At 37.5% G+C, this 12,781-nt stretch overlaps 1 protein-coding gene across 2 annotated transcripts in view; it reads left to right on the top strand.

The window, feature by feature from the left end:
- gad1a (glutamate decarboxylase 1a) overlaps nucleotides 1-11,068 on the top strand; it is a 28,614-nt gene extending 17,546 nt beyond the window's left edge. The window contains exons 8-16 of one of the 2 annotated variants that reach the window (XM_089132994.1): nucleotides 48-127; nucleotides 207-261; nucleotides 3,177-3,293; nucleotides 3,392-3,456; nucleotides 4,831-4,909; nucleotides 5,100-5,249; nucleotides 7,508-7,615; nucleotides 9,760-9,849; nucleotides 10,447-11,068. In XM_089132994.1, the coding sequence (XP_088989120.1) occupies nucleotides 48-127; nucleotides 207-261; nucleotides 3,177-3,293; nucleotides 3,392-3,456; nucleotides 4,831-4,909; nucleotides 5,100-5,249; nucleotides 7,508-7,615; nucleotides 9,760-9,849; nucleotides 10,447-10,620 (918 nt within the window). In that variant the 3' untranslated portion in view covers nucleotides 10,621-11,068. Of the gene's footprint in view, nucleotides 1-47; nucleotides 128-206; nucleotides 262-3,176; nucleotides 3,294-3,391; nucleotides 3,457-4,830; nucleotides 4,910-5,099; nucleotides 5,382-7,507; nucleotides 7,616-9,759; nucleotides 9,850-10,446 lie in introns of those variants that run through there. The other variant, XM_039647202.2, reaches the window with a different exon arrangement.
- The last annotated feature ends 1,713 nt before the right edge of the window (nucleotides 11,069-12,781 follow it).

Genomic DNA, 12,781 nt, shown 5'->3' with positions numbered 1-12,781 from the left:
GTACGAAATATCACTTACTTACAAGTCTGTTACTATATTGTTCCCAGAGTCACTACTCTATAAAGAAGGCCAGTGCAGTGCTGGGTTTTGGCACAGAGAATCTGATCTTGCTGAGAACAGACGAAAGGTAAGTGTGTCTGTGTTGTGTGTTTGTGGATCCACTCATCAGCGAGAATCTGTGTTACAGATTTGTGTCTCTTTGTTAGAGGTAGAGTCATTCCAGCTGATCTGGAGGCCAAAGTCATTGACGCCAAACAGAAGGTGAGTGTCCTGTTCAAATGAATAAACTCTTCCATACACCTCTCTGTCAGCCTCACGGAACAGACAATGAGCTCTTTGCGCTTCTTGTCGTGTTAAAGGGATACTCCACAGTTTTTTTTTCATATTAAACTACAGTATGTTATTTCCTTAAAGGATTAGTTCACTTTTGAAAAAACTTTTGCTGATAATTTACTCACCCCCATGTCATCCAAGATGTCCATGTCTTTCTTTCCTCAGTCGAAAAGAAATTAAGGTTTTTGATGAAAACATTCCAGGATTTTTCTCCTTATAATGGACTTCAATGGGAACCAGGTCCAACCGAGGTCCAAACGACAGTTATAACAGTTTCAGATGCAGCTTCAAATGTCTTTAAACGACACCAGACGATGAATAAGGGTCTTATCATGCGAAACGATCGGTTATTTCAAAACTTATTCCAAAAATGTAACTTTTCTAAGGACAAATGCTAGCCTTTCTCCATTCTGTGAGGCACGTTTGCAACGTCACGTAATACGTAATTACGTTCAAAAGGTCACGGGCGACGTAGCCAGAAGTACAGAGTCAGAGTGTTTACAAGTTGAATGCATAGGTTGAACGTGAAAACTAACTCAAACGCCGTTTACAAAAAAGAATTAAAAGGTAAAACAACGATGTCGGACGATTTTGATTCTGTACTTCCGGCTACGTCGCCCGTGACCTTTTGAACGTAATTACGTATTACGTGACGTTGCAAACGCGCCTCACAATATATTACAAGGCTAGCATTTGTCCTTAGAAAAGTTACATTTTTGGAATAAGTTTTGAAATAACCGATCGTTTCGCATGATAAGACCCTTATTCATCGTCTGGTGTCGTTTAAAGACATTTGAAGCTGCATCTGAAACTGTTATAACTGTCGTTTGGACCTCGGTTGGACCTGGTTCCCATTGAAGTCCATTATAAGGAGAAAAATCCTGGAATGTTTTCATCAAAAACCTTAATTTCTTTTCGACTGAGGAAAGAAAGACATGGACATCTTGGATGACATGGGGGTGAGTAAATTATCAGCAAAAGTTTTTTCAAAAGTGAACTAATCCTTTAAAGGGATACTCCACCGGGTTTTCATATTAAACCATGTTATTCCCTTAATTAAGACGAGCTGATGCATACCTATCTCGTCTCAGCACTATATCGCTCTGTATTGCTGCAAAACTATGTTAGCACTTAGCTTAGCCCAGTGCTTTAAATACGGGCCAAAAAGAGAAGCGACAAAACACTTCCTCGTTTTCCCTATTTAAACACAGTTACTCGATTAGTGTAACTCGACCTAGGCTGGTGACACAAAATAAAACGTTGTGTTTTTCGAAGCGTTTAAAATTGATGACTATATTGTATGGCGGAATACCATGTATGGAGCACTTCAACTTGGCGCATTAATACCTTCACTCGTGAAAAGTCCTCTAACTGGCTCCCGCTTTGTCGCATGTCATGTTGGCTGCATTGACGGAAATAAGAGGGAGGGGGAGAGCAAGGAAGTGGGAGCCGGTAAGAGGACTTTTCACGAGTGAAGGTATTATTGCGCCAAGTTGAAGTGCTCTAAAGCACTTTTTTTATGGTATTCCGCCATACGTTGAACCAACGTCAGACGCGGCATTCTTCAAAGCTAAATGAAAATCGAAAATTGGTTTGCTTTCATAACGTTGAAACAAAGTTGATTTTCCGTTAGTTTTGAAAGAATGACGCGTCTGACGTTGGTTCAACGTTAATTCGATGAGCAAAACAATGTCAGATCAACGTTGTTTCGATGTCATGTTTCCACGTTGATTCAATGTCAGTTTGCTATCTGGGTACATACCTCTGTCATCTCAGTGTGTGCACTCAATCGCTCTGGCGCGGCGACATTTATTAGCACTTAGCTTAGCCCAGTTCATTCAATAGGGGTTCATTCAATACCTCCATGTTTTCCCTATTTAAATACAGTTACACGAGTAGTGTAACTCGACCAAGAATGGTGACACAAAATTAAACGTTGACATTATCACAATATTACTGCGGCGAGTCAAAGCGCTCCGAAACACTTGCTGTGGTATTCCGCCATACATTATAGTTACCCACTTTACACGCTTGGAAAAGCGCAATGTTTTATTTTGTGTCACCGTCCTAGGGCGTAGTTACACTGCTCGAGTAACTGCATTTAAATAGAGAAAACGTGGAGGTGTTTGGTCGCTTCTCTGCTTGGATCCTAATGAATGAATTGGGCTAAGTGCTAACAAAGTGTCGTCGCGCGCCAGAGCGATTGAGCGCACGCACTGAGACGAGAGAGGTATGTATCAACTCGTCTTTGTTCAGGGAATAACATAGTTTAATATGAAAAAAATGGGGTAGTATCCCTTTAAGAGGTGATAATCATACTGACTGTAATACTTATTGCTGATTGGTGGAATGTTTATTAGATATTTAAGTCTGTGATGTTCTCTCATTTAATTTACCACATCATTCTCATTATCATGTTTCCAGCAACACATCCTCTGGAAGCCAATACTTGTGAAAAAGAAGTGTGCTTAATTGTAATGAATGTGCTCTTAAATTTTTCTTTTAAAATCTTAAAAACTGTGCTTGCAGAGAATATTAATGAAATAAAAGGAGGACGTAAAAAAGGAGTACACTTTCATGACTATGCTTCTTAAAAAGTGCACTTATTTTTTACTTTAAAGAACATTTTAAATGATTGATTTAGTAACCTTTTGTCATGCTTTAATTAGAAGTGCCCTTATTTTGATGTGTTTACTTGCATATTAAAGCACATGTTGCAGTGTGTAATACTTAAGTCTTACTGAAGATTGGTCGAATTTAATCTATAACAAATTTTCATTTAATTGCAATTAACATTGATTCGGATTGTGTATGTGAAGCTTTTTGTGTGTGTGTGCTGTCAGGGGTTTGTGCCGATGTTTGTGAACGCCACAGCTGGATCTACAGTGTATGGAGCCTTTGATCCAATCAATGAGATCGCGGACATCTGTGAAAAATACAACCTGTGGCTTCATGTGGATGTACGTTTGTGATTATTTCTTTACTCTCTTAAACAGGCGTATTGAATGCTGTGAATACTTTTTAAAAAAAAAACTGGTTGTGTGAATATGTTTTTAAGGGAGCGTGGGGTGGAGGTTTGCTGATGTCCAGAAAACACAGACACAAGCTTAACGGCATTGAGAGGTATCATACATAAGCTATAAACCTTATATAGCATATTTAATTCACTAATATTGTGTAGTACATTTTATGTTTTGATAATCTTTTGTGATGCTTTAAAGAAGTACCCTTATTTTGATCTGTCGACTAACATACTAAAGTATATGTAAAGTACTTGATTTTAATTTTAACTGTAGTTTGGTATTCAATATTACATTTAAATGTACTAGATTGCAACTTCATCATTACAAATGTGTAGTTAAATATTTAAATACATTACATAAAATTACTTTAAAGCAGTGTTGTAGTACTCGAGACTCGTACTCGTCTCGGACTCGGTCTCGAGACCATATTTTAATGGTCTTGGTCTTGTCATGGACTCGTGTGCATTTGGACTCGGAATTGACTCGTACGCGAAAAAAAAAAAATTTTAGGACTCATTCCCGAGTCCACTCGAGTTCAATTCAAAATATTTTTCATGACTATTAATGTATGTTAATAAAATATTTCTTTAAATTGATTGACACGCCCAGTGATTGGTGATTTTCTAGTGCACAACTGCGCATGACAAAATCGGACTCGACTCTCTCTGGTCTCGGTCTCGACTCGGACTCGAGTGAGGTGGTCTCGACTACAACACTGCTTTAAAGTATATTTTTGTTTACCATGAAATCTATTTAATATTCTTTTATACTTCATTTTCATTTAATTACAATTAACATGCAATTAAAGGAGTAGTTCATTTTTGAAGAAAAAAAAACGTTTGCTGATAATTTACTCACCCCCATGTCATCCAAGATGTCCATGTCTTTCTTTCTTCAGTCGAAAAGAAATTAAGGTTTTTGATGAAAACATTCCAGGATTTTTCTCCATATAATGGACTTCAATGGGAACCAAACGGTTCAAGGTCCAAAAGACAGTTTCAGTGCAAACTGCAAACTGTTCAAAGGGCTTTAAACGATTCCAGATGACGAATAAGGGTCTTATCAAGCGAAACGATCGCTCATTTAATAAATAAATAACAAAGTTTAAGTTTTATAAGCTCAAATGCTTGCCTTGCTCTGTACAGCGATTCACGTTTGTGACTCCTGTTCGAACTCGTTCATCAAAATGAACGAATCTTTTTCCAAGTCATTTGGTTCATTCAACGAACGAAACGAGTGGAGAGTTCGAACAGGAGAGTCACAAACGCGCTTTGCAGTACAGAGCAAGGCGAGCATTGGAGCTTATAAAACTTAAACTTTGTCATTTTTTTTTAAATGAGCGATCGTTTCGCTTGATAAGACCCAATGTGTAATTAGACCAAAGCTGGAGTTCTCCTTTAAGCATGTATTCTTGCCTCTACAACCAACTAAACTGTGTGCCAGCGCAGTGTTCTGATCAGAGTTGTTTCTGCAGAGCTAACTCTGTCACATGGAACCCACACAAGATGATGGGTGTCCCACTACAGTGCTCCGCCATTCTGGTCCGAGAGAAGGTAAGAGAGAAAGACAGAAATGGGGGCGGCAGAATGAATGAGTCCAAATGATAATAGAACGGAGTAAAAATCAGTGATGGGATAGAAAGAAAACTGACTAGAAACAAAATAGACAGGACATTTTTACATGTGATTATGTTCATCTCTGCTAAGTGCTCATGCTATCTCACTGTATTCGTGTGTTTAACAGGGTCTGCTACAGGGCTGCAACTCCATGTGTGCTGGATATCTCTTTCAGCCAGATAAACAGTATGATGTCACCTATGACACGGGGGACAAGGCCATACAGTGTGGCCGTCATGTAGACATCTTCAAATTCTGGCTCATGTGGAAGTCAAAGGTGCGTGTGCACATTCATGAGATCAGAACCTCAGTGTCTGATAATGTGTTACTCACGAGTCAAATAAATGGATTGATGGAGTTTACAGTCAAAGACCCAAGAACCAGATATGATTAATTAAGACCCAGAGTCAGAAGAGCAGTCAATTTATGACAAGAGACACATGTAATGAATGAAAGAAAAGTTTTACTGAAGATAGTTTGCAGTTTCATCAGCAGAAGTCATCTTCAAGACTCACACGGAGTTTGTATAGGCCGTTCCTCTTAGAGTTACAACGATCACAGCAGTTATACCCTTTGCCAAGGTCTAAGCTATCCTTGCTTCAGGTTGAATGATTCTGATTGTCTAAGAAATAGATAAATATAGTAATTTTCCACAAATGGACTGATAGGCAGTAGCACATCTCCTTGAACGGTAGTCGTGCAGCTTCCACCAGGACCCTGAGTTAGGCACAAGTATTCCTCCGCCTAACCCTAGGTGCCAACATGTCGAAGAAAATAAGTTTTTAACAAAGAGATGATCCTTTAAACTATAGACCTCAATGACCCCTTTGACCATAGTTGTCAGGGTACCCTAGAAAAGCAGATGTATGTATCGACATGTGGAAGACCTTTCTCAAACACAAAACGAGTCCATATTTCATTTCTGGAAGCCAGTCACCTCCCAGATATTTACTGTAATTCAGACATTAGAGAATACATGAAAAGAAAATTTCAGTGAGCACACTGGTAACTTCTATAACAAAGTAAAATCTCATAAGCCTAGAGAAGATATTCAACTCATTTGATATTTAGAAGGAACATTTTTTTATTAAAACCTTGATTATAATCACTCATTACATATACATTGAAGCAGCAGTGGATTTCAGAGTCCACCCCTTCCATGGATTGATGAACAAATGAATGGATGAATGAATGAATGAATGAATGAATGAATGAATGAATGAATGAATGAATGAATGAATGAATGAATGAATGAATGAATGAATGAATGAATGAATGAATGGTTCAACGGATGATTAATGAATGTGTAGATAGATGTATGATGTATGGAAGGTTGGATGGATGAGCGGTGGGATGAATGGTTGGATGGAGGGAGGGAGTGGATGGTCGAGCGGATGAGTGGCCAGAACACGCTAAAGGTTTTTTGCTTTCAGTGTAAATGGTGTTGTGTAACGGGCCCCTAAGTTAATAACTAATGTTCTTTGACTCAATCAAAAACGAACTTTAGCTGGACAATAACTTTATTCTAGAGCTGCTGTAAAGCCAAAACAATCTCTGTTACTTAAATTTCCTATTATCACTGCAAATCTGCTTTGAAACTATCTTTATTTTTAAAAGCGCTATATAAATGAAGGTGACTTGACTTGATGGATAGGTGAATGGCTGGATGAATGATGGATGAATGGGTGGAGGGATGGTTGAATGAATGAACGGTTGAATGGATGATGGAAGAATTGGTGGGTGGATCGATATATAGATTGGATGGATGGATGGATGGATGGTTAGGTGAACGGTTGGATGGATGAATGGGTGGAGGGATGGTTGAATGAATGAACTGTTGAATCATGGATGATGGAAGAATTGGTGGGTGGATTGATATATAGATTGGATGGATGGATGGATGGATAGGTGAACATTTGGATGGATGAATGGGTGGAGGGATGGTTGAATGAATGAACTGTTGAATCATGGATGATGGAAGAATTAGTGGGTGGATCGATATATAGATTGGATGGATGGATGGATGGATGGATAGGTGAACATTTGGATGGATGAATGGGTGGAGGGATGGTTGAATCAATGAACTGTTGAATCATGGATGATGGAAGAATTGGTGGGTGGATCGATATATAGATTGGATGGATAGATGGATGGATGGATGGATGGATGGATGGATGGATGTATGGATAGATAGGTGAATGGTTGGATGGATGAATGGGTGGAGGGATGGTTGAATGAATGAACTGTTGAATCATGGATGATGGAAGAATTAGTGGGTGGATCGATAGATAGATTGGATGGATGGATGTATGGATGGTTAGGTGAACGGTTGGATGGATGAATGGGTGGAGGGATGGTTGAATGAATGAACTGTTGAATCATGGATGATGGAAGAATTGGTGGGTGGATCGATATATAGATTGGATGGATGGATGGATGGATGGATGGATGGATGGATAGGTGAATGGTTGGATGGATGAATGGGTGGATGGATGAATATCAGCTGTCTCGTTATGGATCTTTGGTCTTTAACAGGGCACTATTGGCTTTGAGAGACACATTGACAGATGTTTGGAGCTGTCTGAGTATCTCTACCACAAGATCAAGAACCGAGAAGGATATGAGATGGTGTTTCAAGGGGAGGTGAGTGAAAACACAGCAGAGTTTACCACTGTCCATAATTCAGTTCAGTTCAGTTCCTCTTTATTCATTTCCCGAAGGCAATTTGGTTGAAGCAAAACAGGCATACACATAAAAAAAAAACACTGTCATACGCATTCACAAATAAATACATTTACATAGAATTTAAAAGCTGAAACTTAATGACATACTATAGTACTATTCAAAGTCAAGGTGTCTGTTACTCGTCTGAGCATTATCATTGCTTTCTTAAGCTGCCCTGTGTCTTTTAGACTAGCAGAGAGTTGCTCTACGTTCTACAATCTGGTAAGGGCCTGTAACACACTTGTTCAGCAAGATTCTCCTCAAACGTTTGCTCTGACAGCAGTTGACCTGGTTTGAAGAGAAGAGACAACTGACCACAGAAGAAGACCGTTGAAGTTTACATCACTACACTGCCCCTCGTGGCAATGCTGAAAATGCAGCACATACTTGCATTCTGACACATTTCAGAATGCAACAGTACTTAATATGGCATTTGTTATGCTCAAAGTGTTGACGTCCATGTGCTTGTGTAGACAAGAACATTTCAGACCTTAGAGATGTTGAAAATGAACACCCCCATTGCACTGAAGCAAAGAATGTAGCAAAGAAAATTGGGTGTTTATTATGATTCACAAAGGTATAATTTGTTCAAGGAATACCCATTTAAAATTTCCACCAGCCCCCCTAAATATTTGTGATTAACTCCGTAATATGTTCACTAATTCATGATCACTTCAGTCCCCTTTAAAACCGTTGAAAGGCTTCAGCTCACTCCCATATTTTAGTCTGACTCTGTTATTCGGCGCATTACTTCATAGGCTACTTCAGTGCCATAAAATTGCTAAAATTTGTTATAATATTAATTTTATTATAAATCCAAAAGCAAAACATGCATAAAAAACTATAAAAGAGAGTGGAAATGGCACATGAGCTCATGAGTGGTTATCTATTGCCATCTACTGGTTTTAGTAATAATTTCTATATGTTAAAAGTGTTTGTTTTCCACCAGGTGACATAAATCGTCCACTAAAGCTTGGCACATTTTCCATGTTATCTCCATAAATGAAAATGATAGATGTAGATCTTATTTAAAGCAACACTAAGTACGAATTTTTACCTTAAAATAATGTTTTCAAAATCGTTTCAGTGGTTCATCAAGTCGTGACATGGTGAAATGCACTTTTGCCACCGCATTGCGGTCCTTTATCTGATATATCCACGCTGTGTAAGATTGCCAGATCGGGTCGCGTTTCTGTAGTGCGAATGAGACCTGAGAAAACTACAAATTTGACTTGTTTTACAATTGCCGATAGGTGGAGGGTACTCGACAGTAGACTACAACTACACTTTCATAAAATTATGAAACGTACTCTACCTTGTCTGTGCCCATTGTTGATTCTAAAGCCGGTGCTGGATAAACATGTAGGATTACGGTATAGGCGTGCGACAGTAGGATGCGGTAGGCTAAATTATTAGACAATTCCGCTTCCAACCTGTAGGGTGACCGCAGAAAAGTTGCTTGGTGTTGCTTTGAAGTCAATTTTACTGCACAAATGTAGAGTTAAAAAAAAAATGATAGTGTTTAAAACAATATGGACCGGTTTCACAGACAGGTCTTAGATTTACCCAGGATTAGACCTTCAATCAGGACATTTAAGTAGCTTTTATAAACGTGCCTTGGAAAGAAAAAAAACATTGCTGTTGTTCATCTTGAGACAAAATAATGGATATATTTTAAGATCTGTCAGTGGAAGTTGCTTTCAGTTAAAACAGCTCAAGCATGCATTTTAGTCTGGGACTAGGCTTAAGCCTTGTCTGTGAAACTGGGCGTAAATGTGTTAAAAAATGTAATTACAGTAATATAAAGTTTGTCTATATTCTCAATGAACATTACTAAATATTAGCTGGTTATTTAAAATTATTAGAAATGAATTCAATATTTAGGTTTTGATTTGATAGGTAGTGCAGAACCTACTGTTTGTATCATGCCTACCCTAGTATTCAAACAATATTAAAACAAATTCTATACCCTCATTTAGGGCCACCTAATATTGAAATCCTAGAACTGTCCTGGTCCAGTTTTCCTTAAATGATATGTGCTTGTCTTTCTGACTGTTTCTTAGCCCCAGCACACCAACGTGTGTTTCTGGTACATTCCTCCAAGCCTGCGACTCCTGCCAGACGGAGAGGAGAAAAGAAAACGGCTTCATATGGTGAAATGATAAAGACTCGCTCCTGCTCTTATATACACTAACTGATCCGACACAAATGTGTACACTACTGGCCAAAAGTTTGGAATAATTTTTCAATTATTATTATTATTTTTTTTTTTTAAATGAAGTATTTTCTGTTCACCAGGGATGCCTTTGTTTCATGAAATTACAATAAAAAAATCCTTACTGTGAAATATTATTATAATTTTCTATTTCAATACATTTAAATGTAATTTTTTCCTTGCATCAACCATTACACCAGTATTCAGTGTCACATGAGCCTTCTCTTATTTGAAATTGTAATAATATTTCACAATATTGTTATTTTTACTGTAATTTGGATCAAATAAATGCAGCCTTGGTGAGCATAAGACTTCTTTCAAAAACATAAAAAGCAATTATTCCTAATTATTAACTTTTGGCCGGTACACTACATATTTCACCACAAAAAACAAACAAACAAAAAAAAAACCTCTTTATTTAGCATGGTTACCATAATACTGTGCAACAAAATGCTAAAAAATTACAAGTACTCCAAAACACAAGTCTTCATTAATTCATAATACTGTAGAAGTATTAAACTTTCTGTCCATCTAGGTTGCCCCCAAGATCAAGGCAATGATGATGGAGTGTGGGACAACAATGGTGGGCTACCAGCCTCAGGGGGAGAAGGTCAACTTCTTCAGGATGGTCGTCTCCAATGCGGCTGTGACCAGGTCTGACATTGACTTCCTGATAGACGAGATAGAAAGACTGGCACTGGATTTATAGAGCGCGCAGGGTTGAAATCCAGTACATTCGGCGGTAGTAATATAGGAAATGGAGAAGATCGCATTCCAGAGTATTAGACCCATGAAGTGCTCTAAAATAATGAAACTCACAGATGTTCTGGAATGTTCCACTGGGAAATTGAGCATTCCAGAATGTTAAGGTTATAATTTCATAATGAAGGACCAGAATGACATTATATGTCTTCTCCTCTTCACTTCTCCCAGTTGTCCGTCTGTTGTGTTCTTTTCTTTCTTTTAACTGGAACTATTATACTCACGAATAACTGCACAAAAGGAATGTTCAAGGTTGATTACCACAGAATCCAGAAATAATTTGCCCATAAATTTGTTCAAAGAAACAAAAAAAAATGTGCTTACACTAGATTAAAGGGATAGTTCACTTTGAAATTAATTTTTGATACGTTTTAACTTACCTCAAGGGCATCCAAGATGTAGGTGTCTTTGTTTCCACAGTATTTTAAATTTTGACATTTTTAGGACAAACCGTTCTTGTCTGTCAGTCATATAATGGAGGTCTATGGTCACCACCTCAAAGAGCATGCACAGAGAAGTCCAGATTAAACATGATTTAATGACTCCTAAATGTAAGTACACATTGATGGCCTAAGACACGAAACGAGCGGTTTGTGTGAGAAAACGAACAGTATTTATATCGCAACAGATCACTTCCGGTGCTTGCCGGCGACCGAAGTGCCCGTACCCTCAGATCACTTGGATGTGGTAAAAAGAGGTAAAAACTATATAATTACTGTTGGTTTTCTCACACAAACCGCTCGTTTTCGCGTCTTAGGCCATCAATGTGTACTTACATTAACAAGTCATTAACTCGTTAATTTGGACTACTCTGTGCATGCTCTTTGAGGTGGTGACCATAGACCTCCATTATATGAATGACAAGACAACGGTTTGACCTAAAAATGTCAAAATTGAAAATACTGTGGAAACAAAGACACCTACATCTTGGATGCCCTTGAAGTAAGCTAAAACATACCAAAAAATAATTTCAAAGTGAACTATCCCTTTATGGAGCAAGGCATGACATCAGGATCATAATACCACACTGCATTAAAAATATACTCACAAATACGATTTAGAAAACTTGCAGCTCAAATTTATGCGGAATAATTAAGGTTAGCGCATTAAGAAAAATAATAATAATAGGTTCAAATGTGTGCTTTAAAACCTGTATGTCTTGCCCTATTGAATTTGTGAGTGCATTCATTTAAACACAACACAAGTTTTTGTGGAAATAGTGCATTACTTTTTAACCAAAAACATTTATTTCAAATCCAGAACTGCTTTAAATTCTCACTGAAAATGAGTTTTAGATTAGAATACACTGTACTATATCACCGTCTAATAGCCACCTGGACCACCACAGTCAAATGCATACTGTAATTTCTTAGCTGTTATGTAATGACGATTAATGTACTAAGCACTGTATTAACACGCTGTGTTTTTAGAATTTATGACTCTTTGTGCAAATAGTGATTGTTTGTGACAAACATATAAAACATGGTTTAACAGTAAGAAATGTTTGAATAGTGGTAATTAAATAGGGATATTTGATGAGATATTATTTATATCACAAGAATAATTGTGTGATAGAAATTTCCTCTATTTATACACTCTATTTATACCATTTGTATTTTGAAAGACAATATGTTTTAAGACAGTGCATTAGAGATTTAATTAATTTATTAACCAAAGACATGGAACAAAAATGACATTTCATTGTAAGTCTACATATATGTAACACTACACTATATGGCCAAAAGTATGTGGATTCTAATTAACCCTTAAAGGCACACCTCGAGTCTTTAGCGACCCGGGACGTTATTCGCTACTAAGAAGGTTGAAGTTAGACATCAACCTTCTTAGTATCTATTCATTATAAACAATATAACAAGGAAAAATTTAAATCTGTTTTATAATTGTTTGTATAAAAAAATAGGTATAGTGACCCAAAGTCTGTAATAGTGTAAGTATTTTTATTTCTGTTGAATCTCTGATGAATCAATAAGTGCAATTCACCTTTATTCTAAAATAAATACTTATTTCTGAAATGGTTCAGCGATTAACTGAATACGCAATCAGATATTAGTGTCACGGTCACTTGATGGTGGACCTTGTGAAGAAGC

The sequence above is a fragment of the Pimephales promelas genome, chromosome 7, assembly GCF_988280905.1.
Source record: "Pimephales promelas chromosome 7, fPimPro1.hap1.1, whole genome shotgun sequence".
In the NCBI taxonomy this organism is placed as follows: Eukaryota; Metazoa; Chordata; class Actinopteri; order Cypriniformes; family Leuciscidae; genus Pimephales; species Pimephales promelas.
Note: the sequence above shows the minus strand (reverse complement) of the source record. Positions and strands in the feature narration are given on the sequence as shown.